Raw genomic sequence first — 17,011 nt, 5'->3', positions numbered from 1 at the left:
GATAAGCAGCTGTAACATGTAACTGAATTATGTACCCAAAGTTCAATGACAAGTTCTTTAAGGACATTTTCTTGCAACTTCATTCTATACAGACATTTCTATATTAATCAGACTATAAACCTTAACTACCACTAGCATCAGTGTTCCTATGGGAATGTGCTCACGAAGATCCTACTTGGGATATTAGGAACACACTTTTCTCCCCAACTTGCTGTGTCATCAGCTATCTGGCTTCCCCTCATCTCCCAGGCAGTGGAAGTAGGGACTACCTCAGGTCCAAGTCACTGAAAGTGGTCCCAAGGACCCAGGGCAGGAATTATAGGAGTGGGAAAACCAGTGGTAGGACTTAAGGGGGGAAGAAGCAAGCAAGGGGACTGTGGAAAGGCTGATCTTTTTGCCAATATAACGCCGCTACAGACATCAAGGATATTTCTTCCTCCTGGAATAGTTCTCTTATCACCTTCTATCTTTTCTCCATATACCCCAGAGAATGGCCTTCCTATTTTTTTTTAAACTTTATTGAGGAATAATTGATAAATTGTATGTATTTAAAGTGCACAACATGATAATTTGATACAATACACATTTAGAATGGGTACCATGATCAAGATGACACATGCATCACCCCACATAGTTAGCAGTTAACTTTTTAGTGTGTATGCTAACAATGCTTAAGATCTACTCTCACAACTTTCAAGGATACAATACTGTATTATTTTAGTTACTATGCTGCACATTAGATCCTCAGAACTTATTCTTATTTCACAGGTAAAGAATGATAGAAAATATTTGCAAACTGCATTATTTGATAAGGGGTTAATGTCCAAAATATATAAAGAACTCACAATTCAATACCAAAAAAAGCAAATAATCCAGTAAAAAGTGGGTGGAGGACCTGAGTATGTTTCCAAAGAAGTCACGCAAATGGCCAATAGGCAAATGAAAAGGTGCTCAACATCACTCTAAATCAGGGAAATGCAAATCAAAACCGCAATGAGGTATCACATCACACTAGTTAGTATGGCTATTATCAAAAAGATAAGAAATGTTGGCAAAGATGTAAAATGTTATAACCACTATGGAACACAGTATGAAGTTTCCACAAAAAGTTAAAAATTGAACTACCATATGACCCAGCAATCCCACTCCTGGGTGCACATCCAAAGGAACTGAAATCAGGATCTAAAAGAGCTTATTTGCACACCCATGCTGAGTGCAGCATTAGTCATAATGACCAAGATATGGAAAAACCTAAATGTCCTACAGCAGATGAATGGATAAAGAAAATGTGAGACATACACATACACAGGAATATTACTCAGCTATAAGAAGGAAACCCTGCTGTTTGTGACAATGGATGAATCTGGAGGGCATTATGCTAAGTGAGATTAGTCAAAGAAAAATACTGCATGGTATCACTTATTTGTGGAGTCTAAAAAAAAACAAAAAACAAAGCTCATTTCATAGAAATAGAGAATGGTGGTTACCAGGGGCTGAAGAGAGGAAGAAAGTGGGCGATATCAGTCAAAGGGTACAAATTTTCTTTTTATTCATATTTTAGTGCTTCTGCTCTGGATTTCTCTCTTTTATGCTATTCTTTGAAACAGAATGCATGTCCAGTATCTCTCTGAATCTACTAACAGATTTTCCGTTTCACAATCATCATAAGGACATGGGGGTAAAGAAGCACTCTACTATTAATTGCTCTTCATGTTTTTAAATCTTTCCTGAAGGGAAAGACAAAGGCATATATGAATATTAATGGGGTCTTTGTATACATAAAGAGTTGAAGTGAAGTTCATCTACATTTCTGAAAAAGAGCTAGAGACTGCGGCTCCTGTTACCACATGGGCCAGTACAGTGTTCCTCAAGGAATAGGCCAAGCCTTTAAAACAGACTCTCGGATTGATTCTGATGCCATGAAAACATGGCTAGGCTTGGGAAAGACACCAATAGTGTGGGACACTGAGCAAACGGAGGGGTAATAATGGAGAAACATCACATGGGTTTACCCTCCATTTAATTATCTGTTACTGCTCTCTGGCTATTGCCAACCTTGAAATAAATCAAGGGAGAAAAAGTATGCAAAGGGTGTTTAATGGGATCTGTGGAAGACATAGTTGGCTCCTTTGTGCTGTCTCCAAAACAAGCTGGTAAGTTCATGTTCCCAGCCTCCCTTGAGGCTAACGTACCCACATGAGATATTCTGGCCAATGAACCTTTAGGCAGAAGTTGCAAGGAACTTTTAGGCAGATTTTTGTTTTTCTTTAAAAAGAACAGAAGTGATGGCACGTGTCCTTTCCTTCCTCCACTATAAGGCCCAGAGCTCTGAGGCTCTCTCAGTAAGCCATGCAGTGCCACAGTCTTAAATATAAACAAAGAGCCAGAGCTCACCAGCATCTGAGAAACACAAGGGAAAGGCCAGAGAAGCTCAGATTAAACTGACTTAAAAAAAAACAACCCAAAAAACAAAACTAGTAACCTCCAAATTCTGCTTATTTGACAAAAATACACTTTTGTGGGTTTTCTTTAAGTCCCCTTTTTTCTGGTGCTTGCAACAAAAGCACCCTAAGGCAAGGAGGTCCCAGGCAATAGTTGGTGGAGAAACAAGTGGGATTAGGAGGTTAAGTAAATGACAAGCACTACCAGAGGTGGAAGGGGAGGACTTATTAGGCCCAGGTAGTTGGTTACAATATAAAGCACTGCCTATGTTAATTTATTATCAGAGGCCAAGCACAAAATACTAATACAAAAATAGCAAAAGTCCATTTGGGGGCAAAAAATAAAGGAAATGAAATACAAGTTTCCCACGCATTTTGAATGAGATCCGGATTCCTACCAAGTCCCCTCCACCATTAGTCTTGCCGTATATCATATCCTTCCTCAGCTGCTTATTCCCTTTCAGTGACATTTTACAATTGCACATCTGCCTTTAGTTTTCATTTTAACCTGATCTGACCTGTATTCCATGAAGAAGGAAGGAACATTCACTGTAATCTGCCAAGATCTAACTTTTTAATTAAGAGATTATTCTAGCAATAGGACATTAACCATACTTGAATATAAATGTCTTTTTTGAAAGTTTGAAATTTTACATTCCCACCAGCAGCATATGAAGTTCCCAATTTTCCCACACCCTTGGTAACACCTATTATTATGTTTTTTATTATAGTCTTTCTACTGAGCATTATCCAGAGGTGGTTTTTGATAAGCACCCTTGTTTCAGAACTACTTGTTTAATCTGAGATGTAATCCCATACTTAAATCCTCTAGATTAACCAGTATCATATATCCTGGGGTCTCTTTGGACTTCCTAGATATAAGCTGCTGGTGGGTATAGCAGCTTTGGAAAGCAGTCTGGCAGTTCCTCAGATGGTTAAACAGTTACCATATGACTTAGCAGCTGCACACCTAAGTATATATCCAAGAGAAATGAAAACATATACCACTAAATTTGTACCTAAATGTTCACAGGAGTACCACTCATAATAGCCAAAAATGGGAAACTCCAAATGTGCATCAACTGATGAACAGACAAATAAAACGTGGTGATGAATGTTACAACATGGATGAATCTTGAAAACATGCTAGGTGAAAGGAGCCAGTCACAAAGGATCACATGTTATATGATTCCATGTATATGAAATGTTCAGAAGAGGCCAGTCTACTGAAACAGAAAGTAGATTAGTGGTTGCCTAAGATTGAATGGGGTGGCATTTGAGGTGACAGTTAAGGGAACAAACAGAGTTTCTTTTGGGGAGAAATAAGAATGTACTCAGACTGATTTTGGTGATGGATGCACAACTCTGTGACTGTATTCAAAAGCACTGAACTATATACATTTTAAATGGATGAATTATATGGTATGAGAATTATATCTCTATGAAGTTGTTTAAAAAGTTACCTGTAGAGCTTTGTGAAAATACAAATAGTGAAACCCCAGCTTTGACTTCCTGAATTTGTTTCACAAGTGATTGAGTATGTAATCTTACATGAAAACCATTGAATTATAGAAATTTTTAATCTTTCAAAGAGAGTCTCTGTGATAGTAAAGGAGACCCTGTTTTCTCTGACATGAAATATGTTGCTCTTACATACAATGTAGGGTTAATCTGTCTCATACTTAACTACTGTGAATTCCTACTTCATATGGATTTTTTTAATCACCAGGTCATTGCTTAGAATATGCTACAATGTTCGATAAAGAAGCCAAACCATACAAAGTTGATCCTTTTGTAATTATGATTAAGTTTCTGTTGGGGTAAGTTTTATTATCTGTGATAATGATTTTAATTTTCTTTTATACATAAAACATGTTTGGCGTATGAATGGAATATAAATTTTCATACAAATATGGAAATTTATTTGTTTCATTAAATCAGATTTTTCTCTTAGGCAAAGGCCTAATAAGTATATCAACATTTAACTCAATAGTATAACTATTTCAAAAGTAATTATTGAACTTAGATATATATCTATGTAAATTTAGACTAAATATACCCATCTTTAACATTTGGAAAGATGTATATGGTCCATTATCTCTAAGGTTCGTGTATTTTTTAACACAAATCATGATAGGAAAACTGATGAAACAGTGCCTCAAATCACTTTTTCTTATTTCTCATACAAACTGTATTTTAAATTTCTCTACCCCACTTAACATTCCACTTTTAATTTGTTCCTATTTTGTGATTTTTGTTTAAGAATCATTACTTATCTCTTTTCTTGTCATTACAACTACTACTGGCTTTTTAGTTTTAAAAAATAAGACCACTTACCACTTCATTAAAAGGATCAATAGAGATCAGTTAAAAGCTGTGTTGAGACTCAGGACTCAGATCCTTGAAGATAAGTAGACTCACTTAGAAGATAAATGATTTGTTTCCTACAAGGAATTAAAATTCATTTTTTGGTATAATTGCAAATAAAGTATCATGGAACTTTGGGGACTCTCATGAATGGACAAATATCTCAAATAGTAAATCCTTTAATGTCATTTGTCTTTTTGTTTTTATTATATGTTTTCTTTTATCCACAGGTATAAATGGTTTAAAGAATTATGGGATGCATTGTTGTTACCGGAATTAGATGCCATTGTTTTAACTAGTCAGAGCATGTGTTTCCCCCTTGTATCCTTGATTCTCTTTCTATTTGGAACATGTATTGCCTACTGGGGTGGCCTATTCTCTTCTACATCTGTGAGACTCCTTTCTTCACTGTGGCTAGCTTTGAAAAGGTAAAGTATGAGTGACTAAAAGCTTTCTCCTTGCTCTTATTAAGAAAAACATATTCTGACAGGGAACCTTAAAATTAATTTGCTTCACTAAACTATAATTTCTAAGGAAAGATGTATAACTAGCAAAATATGGATTAACGTTAAAAGGTATGTTTTTGTCAAAGGTAATCATTTACTACAAGTTAAATGCTACATTTGATTTTGACCTTAATGCTCAAGAGTTAATCAAAATAGTTTGACAGATTACACAAGTACTTTTAAATTTCACTGTTAGTAAATCTTTCCAAGGAGGAAGTGTATCTCTGGCAATGCTTTTATATGCTGACTTTCAACCTAACCAGAGGACTAGACATTCCCAATCAAGATATTTAGGATCAGATTAGATGAAATGTTTATGAGCTCCAAAAACATTGTTGAGAATTTTGTTGTAGGGTCAAAGGCGTAGTTTGAAGTTATTAGTTGGCTTTTCTGGTAAAACACTCATTTAGTTTCCATTGCCACTCCTCCTCACCAGACGTGTTTAAAATTACTTCTGTGATTTAATGTCACAGAAGGGATTATGGTTTGGTGCTTCTTCATCTACCTTCAAGATGTTTCTGATACTAACACCATCATGCATCTGGGTTATCTTGAGATTTTAATAGAAAACCATTCTTCCTCTTATCAAGATAAAAAATATATGGTACAGAGCCTAAACCAAATTATTATCTTTAACATTTTTTCTTTCTTAGTACAAATATCTGCTATATCTAATTGGGAGCAGGGATATCCCAGTGTATTACAGAATTTACAGTCAAATATATCACCCCTTGCCTTTATTAAAGCATACCTTACTGTTTACCTTACAGTACTTGCATATTGCCTGGCAGAGTACTGTATTGTCTTCTTCTTATATGTGGATGTATAAATAACTGTTAATATTCTTTTAAAAGCTTTATTCTTGTTTTTCCAGGCCCTCTAAACTTCCTAAAGATATCAAGATGATATCACTAGACTTGCCCTTTTTGACAGTGGTTCTGATCATAGTTAGTTGGACAAGTTGTGGAGCATTTGCCATACTTCTTACTTATCTTTACTATGTCTTTAAGGTATGTCAAATCAGTAAAGTTAGAATGGCTGGGCTTTATCTCAGGCAGGCATAGAATTCCCTATAGGTGCTGTTAACAAAAGTTTTAATTACTGCTGCAGTAACTTTCTGTTATATAACAGGTTTTAGTATAAAATGTTTTCCAATTCCTTAGTTATTTAAAATACATAGTTACATATAGAACTGAAATTATTAATCTGCGTTGTTAGTTTAAAAGAACAAAAGGGGGGGGGTGGAAAGATGGCGGAGAAGGAAGGCAAGGCGGAAACCTCCTTCCAAAAACACATAAAACATGAAAATGCAGGAAATATAACTAAACCTGAAAACAACCTGAAGACTGCAGAACAGACTACCTACATCTGGGGAAAAAGAGAAGGCCTCATAGAGAAGGGTGAAGTGGCAAAGCCAATCGAGTGGGACCCAATCCATCCCGCAATGTCAGCCTACAGGTGGGAGAAAGAGGAACAGAGTTGGGAGGGGGTAGGAGCCCAAGATTGCTGAACACCTGGCCCTGGAGATTTTATTCAGGAGCACAAGCCCACATTACATAGTGTTCTGGTGATTAGCCGGGCTGGACAACAAAGACAGGTAGAGCACTCAGGAAGGCTGAGCTTCTAGCCACTTGTGGAGAACAGGCAAGCTCCACTGCCCCCACCCCCCCAGAGACAAAAGCAAAACGGGCAGTTTGAAATACTTCCCAGCAGTGGGAGGGGTATCAGAGGAGCAAGTTTCGGATGGAACTCTCTTCCCAGGGAAAAGGGCAAGTGGATGATACCTCCCCAGCCCACCCTCACCCCAGCATGTCAGGAACTCTCAGGAGACCCATATGCTCCATTCCCCTCGCTGACAGTGCAACCCCAAGGCTCCTCCCTGCACATGCAGCTGGCAGACAACCCACTTGGCCTGGCAGTAGTGTCACACTTTGCTGCCTGGTAGGCAGAGGGAGACCTTCCCAGCTTTCTTGGCTCTGTTTCACCTCATCTGGGGAGGTGCCTGCAGGAGCCAGCCCCAAGGGCAACAGGTCTTATGCTATGGGCCTGGGCCGAGCTTCACATCAGCTCACCCAACCCATTTACCCTGCAACCCGTACCGTTGCTGTGGGTAGGCAGGGGGTGGCCCCGCCACAGCAATTCCATCAGAGACTTCTATGCTGATCAAAAAGGTGTAGCCGAAACACACTGCCTGCCTAGAATCAGGCCATTATAAGCGAGACAGAAAGACAGCCCGGCCCACTGCACACCAACAGCTCAGGCTCCTGCATTGGAAACTAAAGAGTCTTGAGCTTCTGGGCACTCCTTCAGAAAGCAATTACTCCATAAGAAGAAACACAGAAACCCTAACAAAATGAGGTGGCAGAGGAATATGTCCTAAACAGAACTACAAGACAAAAGCAGAAGAAAGAACTGAATGAAACAAATCACCAATCTTCTTGATAAAGAGATTAAAGTAAGTAATAAATGTGCTCACAGATCTACAGAAAAATATTCAAGATCTCAGGGAGGACCTCAGCAAAAAGCGAAGACCTGCAAAAGAGCCACACAGAGCTAAAGAGCACAGTATCTGAAATGAAAAATACAATGGAGGGAATTAACAGCACATTATCACATGTTGAAGAAGCTGTAAATGAAATGGAAATTAGGGAACAGGAAAACAATGAAGCCAAAAAACAGAAAAAAGGATTTCTAGGAATGAAAGAATAAGAAGAGACCTGTGTGACCAATCCAAAAGGAACAATATTCACATAATAGGGGTACCAGAAGGAAAATAGGGAGACAAAGGGATAGAAAGTCTCAGAGGAAATAATTGTAGAAAACTTCCCCAATCCAGGGAATGAAATATATACTCAGGTCATTGAAGCACAGAGAGCCCCTAACAAAAGGAACCTCAGGAAGAAAACACCAAGACGTAATTAAAATGGCAAAGATCAAGGATAAGGAGAGAGTATTGAAAGCAGCCAGAGAGAAAAAGAGATTACTTATAAAGGAAATCCCATCAGGCTATCAGCAGACTTCTCAGCACAAACTTCACAGTCCATAAGGGGCTGGCATGACATGTTTAATGTAATGAAACAGAAGGACCTTCAACCAAGAATCTTCTACCCAGCAAGATTACCGTTTAAATTTGAAGCAGGGATTAATCAATTTTCAGATAAACAAAAGATGAAGGTTTCACCACCACTATTGAGCCAGCCATACAGGATATGTTAAAGGGACTGCTGTGAATGGAAATTACCATAAGGCTAAATAGCACAGTGAAAGTTAACCCACAGTAAAGGTAGTGGAGTAATTAATTACCAAACAAGTACAAAATTAAAAAAAAAAAAAACAACTACTTGGAAAATCAGTCAAGGGATACAGAAAAAGTGCAGATTATGACATTAATAAATAAAGTGTGGGGGAGGAAGAAAAAGGAGAGAAAAAAAGTACCTGTAGATAGTGTTTGAAATATAATAATCAGCAATATAAGGTAGACTGTAATATAGTAAGAAAGCTATCCTTAAACCTTTGGTAAACAGAGAACTAAAGACCACAAGAGATACTCAAAAGCTAAAGAAAGAAAAATGAAACCACAACAGTGAAGAAATCCATCACATAACAAGAGAAGACTATAAGGAAAAAAGGAACAAAGAGGAGCTATGAAAACAACCAGAAAACAATAAAATGGCAATTGTACATACCTATCAATAATTACCTTACATGTAAATGGACTGAATGTACCAATCAAAAGATGTAAAGTGACAGAATGGATAAAAAAACAAGTCCCATCTATATGCTGCCTAAAAGAGACTCATTTCAGATACAAAGACATATAGAGACTAAAAGTGAAGGGATGGAAAAAGATAGTTCATGCAAATAATAGGGTGAAAGAAAAGCAGGAGTAGTAGTACTTATATCAGACAAAATAAATTTCAAAATAAAGTAACAATAGACAAAGATGACATTGCATCATGATCAAGGGTTCAGTTGAAGAGGATATAACCATTTTAAATACCTTTGCACCAACATAGGAGCACCTCAATATGTAAAACCAATGCTAACAGAATTAATGGGGAAATAGACTGCAACACATTTATTTTAGGAGCGTAACACAATACTCACATCAATAGATCAGACAGAAAATAAGTAAGGAAACACAGGCACTGAACAATACATTACAAAATCTGTGGGATGCAGCAAAGGCAGTTATAAGAGGAAAGTACATAGCAATAAAGGCTTACCTCAAGAAACAAGAAGAATCCCAAATAAATAATAGTCTAAACTCAAAATTAAAGAAACTCAAAAGAACAAATGAAGCTCAAAGTTAGTAGAAAGAGGGACATAATAAAGATCAGAGCAGAAATAGAAATGAATAATAGAAAATATCAGTGGAACCAGGAGCTGGTTCTTTGAGAAAATAAACAAAATAGTTAAACCCCTAGCCAGGAGGTTAATTTACCAAGAAAAAAAGAGTGTATGCACATAAAATCAGAAAGGAAGAAGGAAACGGACACCACAGAAATACAAAGAATTATTAGAGAATACCATGAAAAGTTATATGCCAATAAATTGGGCAACTTAGAAGAAATGGACAACTTTCTAGAAAAATAAAACCTTCCAACACTGACCCAGGAAGAAACAGAAAATGAACAGACCAATTATGAGCAATGAAATTGAATTGGTAATCAAAAAACTTCCTGAAAATGAAACTTCAGGTCCAGATGGCTTCATGGATGATTTTTTTCCACTTTTTTAATATTAAGGTATCATTGATATACAATCTTATGAAGATTTCACATGAGAAACATTGTGGTTACTACATTCCCCACTATTATCAAGTCCCTACACATACCCCATTAGTTACTGTCTATCAGCATAGTAATATGCTATAGAGTCACTACTTTTATTCTCTGTGCTATACTGCCTTCCCCATGACCCCCCTACATTATGTGTGCTGATCTTAATACCCCTTAATCCCCTTTTACCTGCCTTCCATCCCCACCCCCTTTCCCTTTGGTAACCGCTAGTCCCTTAAAGTCTGTGAGCCTGCTGCTGTTTTGTTCCTTTGGTTTTGCTTTGTTGTTGTACTCCACAGATGAGTGAAATCATCTGGTACTTGTCTTTCTCTGCCTGGCTTATTTCATTGAGCATTATACCCTCTAGCTCCATCCATGTTGTTGCAAATGGTAGATTTGTTTTCTTCTTATGGCTGAACAATATTCCATAGGGTATATGTACCACATCTTCTTTATCCATCCATTCATCTACTGATGAACACTTAGGTTGCTTCCATGTCTTGGCTATTGTAAATTGTGCTATTACAAATGTAGGGGTGCATATGTCTCTTTGAATTTGTGAACTTGTTTTCTTCAGGTAAATTCCTAGAAGTGGAATTCCTGGGTCAAATTTTACTTCTATTTTTAGTTTTTGAGGAACCTCCATATAGCTTTCCAGAATGGTTGAACTAGTTTACATTCCCACCAGCAGTGTAGGAGGGCTCTCCTTTCTCCACATCCTTGCCAGCATTTGTTGTTGTTTGTCTTTTGGATGTTGGCCATCCTAACTGGTGTGAGGTGATATCTCATTGTGGTTTTAATTTGCATTTCCCTGATGATTAGTGATGTGGAGCATCTTTTCATGTGTACAGCTAAATTTTATCAAACATTTAAAGAAGAGTTGATACCCATCCTTCTTAAAGTAATCCAGAAAGTAGAAGAGGAGAATACTTCTGAACTAGTCTATGAGACCACCATCACTCTATAACCAAAATGAAAGTCACCACACAAAAGGAAAATTGTATACCAGTATAATAACTGTTGAAGAAATGATGATGCAGAAATTCTCAACAAAATATTAGCAAACCGAATCCAAAAATATATCAAAAAGATCATCCATTATGACCATGTGGGATTTATTCCAGGCATGCAAGGATGGTACAACATTCATCAATCAATCAATATCATTAACAAAAAGAACAAAAATCATGTCATCTCAATAGATGCTGAAAAAGCATCTGACAAAATTCAACATCTATTTATGATAAAAACTCAACCAAATGAGTATAGAGGGTATGTCCGTCAACATAATAAAGGCCATATATAACAAACCCACAGTCAACATCATACTCTGTAATAAAAAGCTGAAAACTTTACCTCTAAGATCAGGAAGAAGACAAGGATGCCCACTTTTAACATTTTTATTCAGTATAGTACCAGAGGTCCTAGTCTTGGCAATGTGACAACACAAAGAGAAGGCATCCAAATTGGTAAGGAAGAAATTAAAACTGTCACTATTTGCAGATGACTCATTATACATAGAAAACCCTAAAGACCCCACCAAAAATCTATTAGAACTAATAACTGAATTCAGCAAAGTTGCAGGATACAAAATTAATACATAGAAATCTGTTGCATTCGTATATACTAACAATGAACTAACAGAAAGAGGAATTGGGAAAAAACTCCATTTAAAATTACATCAGAAAGAATAAAATAACTAGGAATTAACCTAACCAAGGAAGTGAAAGACATTTACTCTGAAAACTATAAGGCCCTCGTGAGAGAAATTAAAGGAGACACCAATAAATGAAAATCTATCCCATGCTCATGGATAGGAAGAATTAATATTGTCAAAATGGCTATCTTGCCCAAAGCAATACAGATTCAATGCAATCCCTATCAAAATATCAGCAACATTCTTCAGTGAACTACAACAAATAGTTCTAAAATTCATATGGAACCACAAAAAATCCCTGAATAGCCAAAGCAATCCTGAGAAGGAAGAATAAAACTGGGGGGATTACGCTCCCCTATTTCAAGCTCTACTACAGTAAAGCTACAGTAATCAAGACAATTTGGTACTGGTACAAGAACAGTCCCAAAGATCAGTGAAACAATAGAGAGCCCAGATATAAACCCACACATACATGGCCAAATAATTTACAATAAAGGAGCCATGGATATACAGTGGGGAAAAGACAGCCTCTTCAACAACTGGTGTTGGCAAAACTGGACAGCTACATTGTTAATGGAGCCACATGTAAGAGAATGAAACTGGATTATTATATAACTCCATACACAAAAGTACACCTGAAATGAATCAAAGACCTGAATGTAACTCAGAAAACTCTTAGAAGAAAACATAGGCAAAAATTTCTTGACTATAAGCATGAGCAGCTTTTTCCTGGACACATCTCAGGCAAGAGAAACACAATAAAAAATGAACAAATAGGAATACATCAAACTGAAAAACTTCTGTACAGCAAAGGACACCATCAGTAGAACAAAAGCAGCGTACTGTATGGAAGAATATATTCACAAATGACTCATCTGGTAAGGGTTTAACATGCAAAATATATAAATAACTCATATGGCTCAACACTGAAAAAACAAATAACCTGTTTAAGCAGAGGTTCTAAACAGACACTTCTCCAAAGAAATGCAAGTGGCCAACAGGCACATGAAAAGATGCTCCATATCACTAATCATCAGGGAAATGCAAATTAAAACCACAATTCGATATCCCCTTACACCAGTTAGGATGGCCACTATCCAAAAGACAAGAAATAACAAATGCTGGCAAGGATGTGAAGAAATGGGAACCCTCCTCCTACACTCGGTGGTAATGTAAATTGGTGCAGTCATTGTGAAAGCAGTACAGAAGTTCCTCAAAAAACAAAAAATAGAAATACTATTTGACCCAGTAATTTGACTTCTAGGAATTAACCTGAAAAAAAACACAAGATCCCTGTTTTGAAAGACATATGCACCCCTATGTTTATTGCTGCACTATTTGCAATTGCCAAGATAATGAAGCAACCTAAGTATCCGTCAGTAGATGAATGGATAAAGATGTACATATATGCAATGGAATATTATTCAACCATAAAAAGAAAAGAAAACCTCTCATTTTTAACGATATAGATAGATCTAGAGGGTATTAATGCTCAGTGAATAAGCCAGGCGGAGAAAGCCAAATACCACATGATTTCACTTATTTGTGGTATATAGAAACAAATCATAACATAAGGAACAAAGCAGTAGTGGACTGTAGACACTGAGAAGTGACTGGTGGTTACCAAGAAGGAGTGTTTGGGGTGGGTTTTTGGGGATGGTGAAGGGGATAAAGGGGGGCACAATAATTTACAATCATAATAAAAGTCGGTCACGGGTACGGTAGTACATCACGGGGAACACAGTTAATGTTCCTGTAACATCTTACTACACTGATAGATAGTGACCACACTAGAGGGCCAGAGATTTCATAATATGGGCACCTGTTGAATCACTGTGTTGTATATTTGAGACAAACATAAGATTGTATATCAGTGATACTTTTAAAAAAAGATTTTAAAATTTAAGTAACAAAAGGAGGGTAGGAGATATCATCTGTTTTACATTGCTTCATGCTCTTGGAAGTAATGTTCACACCTCCCGTTGAATGTGTAATAGACAAAACAAAGGTGTATCAGTGGGATCAAGACATCAATCATGTTGAGATAATGTAGAATATTACAAATGTTGAAGAATCAGAAAATTGAAAATAATAAGGCTGATAATTTTACTGAGGAAGAAAAAACACTTCCAAGAAGGCTGACAGCTTTTCAAGAAAATCTAGGTTATACACGACATAGTTTCCACATGAGTCTTATGTAAAGAAGTTGATATTAGAATCTATAATAATTTTTTTTCTTTAAATGAAAGTTTATTTGCATCTGCTTTTAACACTAATACATGCACATTATAGATGGTTTTCAGTTTCCCAAAGGAAATTTATGTCCATCAGAACAAACTGTTTAGAGCTACTTATAAATATATTTTTAGCTTTTTAAATTGGATATTTCAAACAACTGACACAATAAGCAGACCTTCCCTACCTAGCTTAAGTAAACATAATAAATTTACAGTCTTTCTCAAGTTCTTGTAAACATTTCACTACCATATATAACTGAGTTGAGATTTTCAATGATTTAGAACATATAAAACCTGTTAAATTCCTTAAACTATACTGAATATAATCAAATATTTCACAAGACACTTTAAGTTGCTATAGCAAGGTATCCTTGAGACATAGGATCATGGAATTTAGAAGGTATAGCAATATATTCTGGGCACAGCATACTCTGGAAGTTTACATTATTTTGTTTCGGCTTTTTAATGCATGATAGCAAGCATATGGTATTTAATATATGGTAATTAATTATTATTACCTTTTCTGAAAGTATTTTTAAGTTTTTAAATGAATTTTTAGTTTATTTTTTATATATCAGAATCAGTGCTTGGCAGTTTAAATAAAAATGGTAAATTTTAATAAAATTGTTTAAAAATAGGAGTAAAATTTAACAATCATTTCCTTCTCTTAGATTGTTCATCTCCAAGCTAGCCTAACAACTTTTAAAAATAGTCAGACTGTGGTAAGTTTTATTTTCAAAATTCTGCATCACTTTGCTATGAAAGAATATGGGGAAGTACAACATTTTCTTTAAAAAAAGGGTTAGGATTTTATAGTGTTCAAAAGGTATTATAAATTTATGAACTTTAAGAAAAGTGAACCTTAACGAATATTAAAATTGACTTGATTGTCTAAGTGTAATTTGATTTTTGTCAATACTTACCTCATTTTTTTATTGCAAATTTTTAAAAATATTTCTTATAATTACTTAGAAGATGTATTTTCAGCAATGCAAATAGCTAGTGAAAGGAATAAAAGTTCTGTAACTGATGACCACTTGAAAGTACTTTTAAACAAAATAATTTCAGTATTTTGTGTATTTTGTATCAGTTTGGTAATAGAAATGTATTTATTTAGCTGTTAAGTAATTGAGTATGATTCTAAATAAAATGATAAACTTCAATTCTATTTAATATCTTACTATTTTTACCTTATTGCATTACAGAATCCTAAACACTCTAGAAGGAGTGAAAAAAAATCCAATCACCATAAAGGCTCTACAGGACACCATCTTCGTTTATCTGCCAGTGATGCTGAAGATAGTCTTCGCATGCACAGTACTGTGATTAACTTACTAACGTGGATTGTATTACTCAGCATGCCATCTTTAATTTATTGGTTAAAGAATCTTAGGTGTGTTTTATTTATATAATGTCGTTTATATGGTTTAAGTAATAAATATCTGTAAGTAGAAACTGCCTAGGTTCCTTAATGGTCCATCAAACTGCCATAAGAACAGGAAGCTATATATCACCTGAAATTTATTTTCAATACACTCACATTTTCTCCCTTACTATGAGCATATAAACTCTAGGAATATAATGTTTCCCAAAATCTGCCATAATAAGAGGTAATCACATTTTACCTTTAACCTTTGAGTCTAGATATAATGTGAAATTTGCTTTATTTTGATGACTTCAGGTATTTATAATATTAGCTAGGGCTTTATGTGTTTTTCAGTTCATGATCGATTTCATGTTTTCTTAAATTGGGGGGAAGAAAAGTATTTGCATTTAAAAAATACTACAAGTAACAAGAGAAGTGTGCACTTTTCTAATTTGTCCAATACATTGAACTAACATAAATGACCAGCTGTTTTACTACTGAAAACCTTCAGAATGCTTTGCTACTTGTTGGGTATTCTAGGTTAAACGAAAATTTGAAAATGCCCTCTAAGATTATTTCTAGAATATTTAGTTTTTGGTAAATGTTAAAAAAAATGCCACCTAATTTAAGTAATAATTGAACCCCCCCTACTCAAAACAGTTTTCAGAAATGATATGAAACTTTCAGATTATCTAAATACTGGAAATATTTTTATTTGAAAAGTTAGCAGAACCAAAAACGTTAGATAAACCACAGGTTAATACATGTTAGTAGCCCTCCTTTGTTCGTTATTTTAGTCAAGATACAGCTTTTTGTTCACAGACTTAGGAAAAAAATTGTTTGAGGTGGACAAATTTATAATTATGAAAAGCTATAGGTAACTCATTGTCAATGAATGCCAGAGATGAGAATTTGGATTTTAAAATGATGAGGGACAATTATTTCATGCACACCTTCCTTTTTTCTTTTTTCTAATAGAGTAACCTTAATGTATTTTAAATAATTTGTTTCATGAAAATAATTATATATGACCTTTCAAGCATATACCTATTATAAAAACAAAGTGCTTCCATATTGGATATTTTCATTTCTTTTAGTAGTTTCTGAACATAATTCTCCATATATACAACCTTGGATATAAAGGTGATTTAGAACAAAAATTATTAAGTATTCCATGAGCTATTTAGAGCTCTCATATATCCATATTGCTATTGGTATGTTTTAAAATTCAATTTGATTGATTCTGATAATTTAAAATAACCAAGTGAGCTTTGTTGACTTATGTTTTATTTTTTTCTCTTTGACATAGGTATTACTTTAAACTGAATCCTGATCCATGTAAGCCTTTGGCATTTATCCTTATTCCAACTATGGCAATTCTTGGAAATACTTACACTGCTACAATAAAATCAAGGTATGGTAGTTTAATCTTTCAATAACATCTATTCCTGATCTTTGTCACCCTTTTATGTCTGAAAAATGCTCTCTTTATTCCTGATTACTTTGATTATTCCTAAAGGTAAAACCGTAATAGTAATAAGGTTTTGTATGCAGATATAGTTCATATGCAAGTGTATTATTTTTATTTTCTTAAGTATGGGTTTTACTTGTTAGGATTATAATAACGTCTTTTTCTTTAAAAAGCTCTTCTTGAAA

The 17,011-nt window shown here is 35.3% G+C and overlaps 1 protein-coding gene across 2 annotated transcripts in view; it reads left to right on the top strand.

Moving 5' to 3' along the window:
- The window catches only part of LOC130678870 (GPI inositol-deacylase-like), a 116,254-nt gene that overhangs the window by 70,384 nt on the left and 28,859 nt on the right, over nt 1–17,011 (top strand). Inside the window, exons 5-10 of one of the 2 annotated variants that reach the window (XM_057503737.1) lie at nt 4,171–4,261; nt 5,039–5,236; nt 6,189–6,324; nt 14,661–14,711; nt 15,195–15,382; nt 16,665–16,769. The exons of the other annotated variant lie outside the window; for it this stretch is intronic. Coding sequence (XP_057359720.1) covers nt 4,171–4,261; nt 5,039–5,236; nt 6,189–6,324; nt 14,661–14,711; nt 15,195–15,382; nt 16,665–16,769 — 769 coding nt within the window. The remainder of the gene's footprint in view (nt 1–4,170; nt 4,262–5,038; nt 5,237–6,188; nt 6,325–14,660; nt 14,712–15,194; nt 15,383–16,664; nt 16,770–17,011) is intronic. 2 annotated transcript variants of the gene reach the window in all.

This window comes from Manis pentadactyla, chromosome 6, assembly GCF_030020395.1.
Source record: "Manis pentadactyla isolate mManPen7 chromosome 6, mManPen7.hap1, whole genome shotgun sequence".
Classification (NCBI taxonomy): Eukaryota; Metazoa; Chordata; class Mammalia; order Pholidota; family Manidae; genus Manis; species Manis pentadactyla.
Note: the sequence above shows the minus strand (reverse complement) of the source record. Positions and strands in the feature narration are given on the sequence as shown.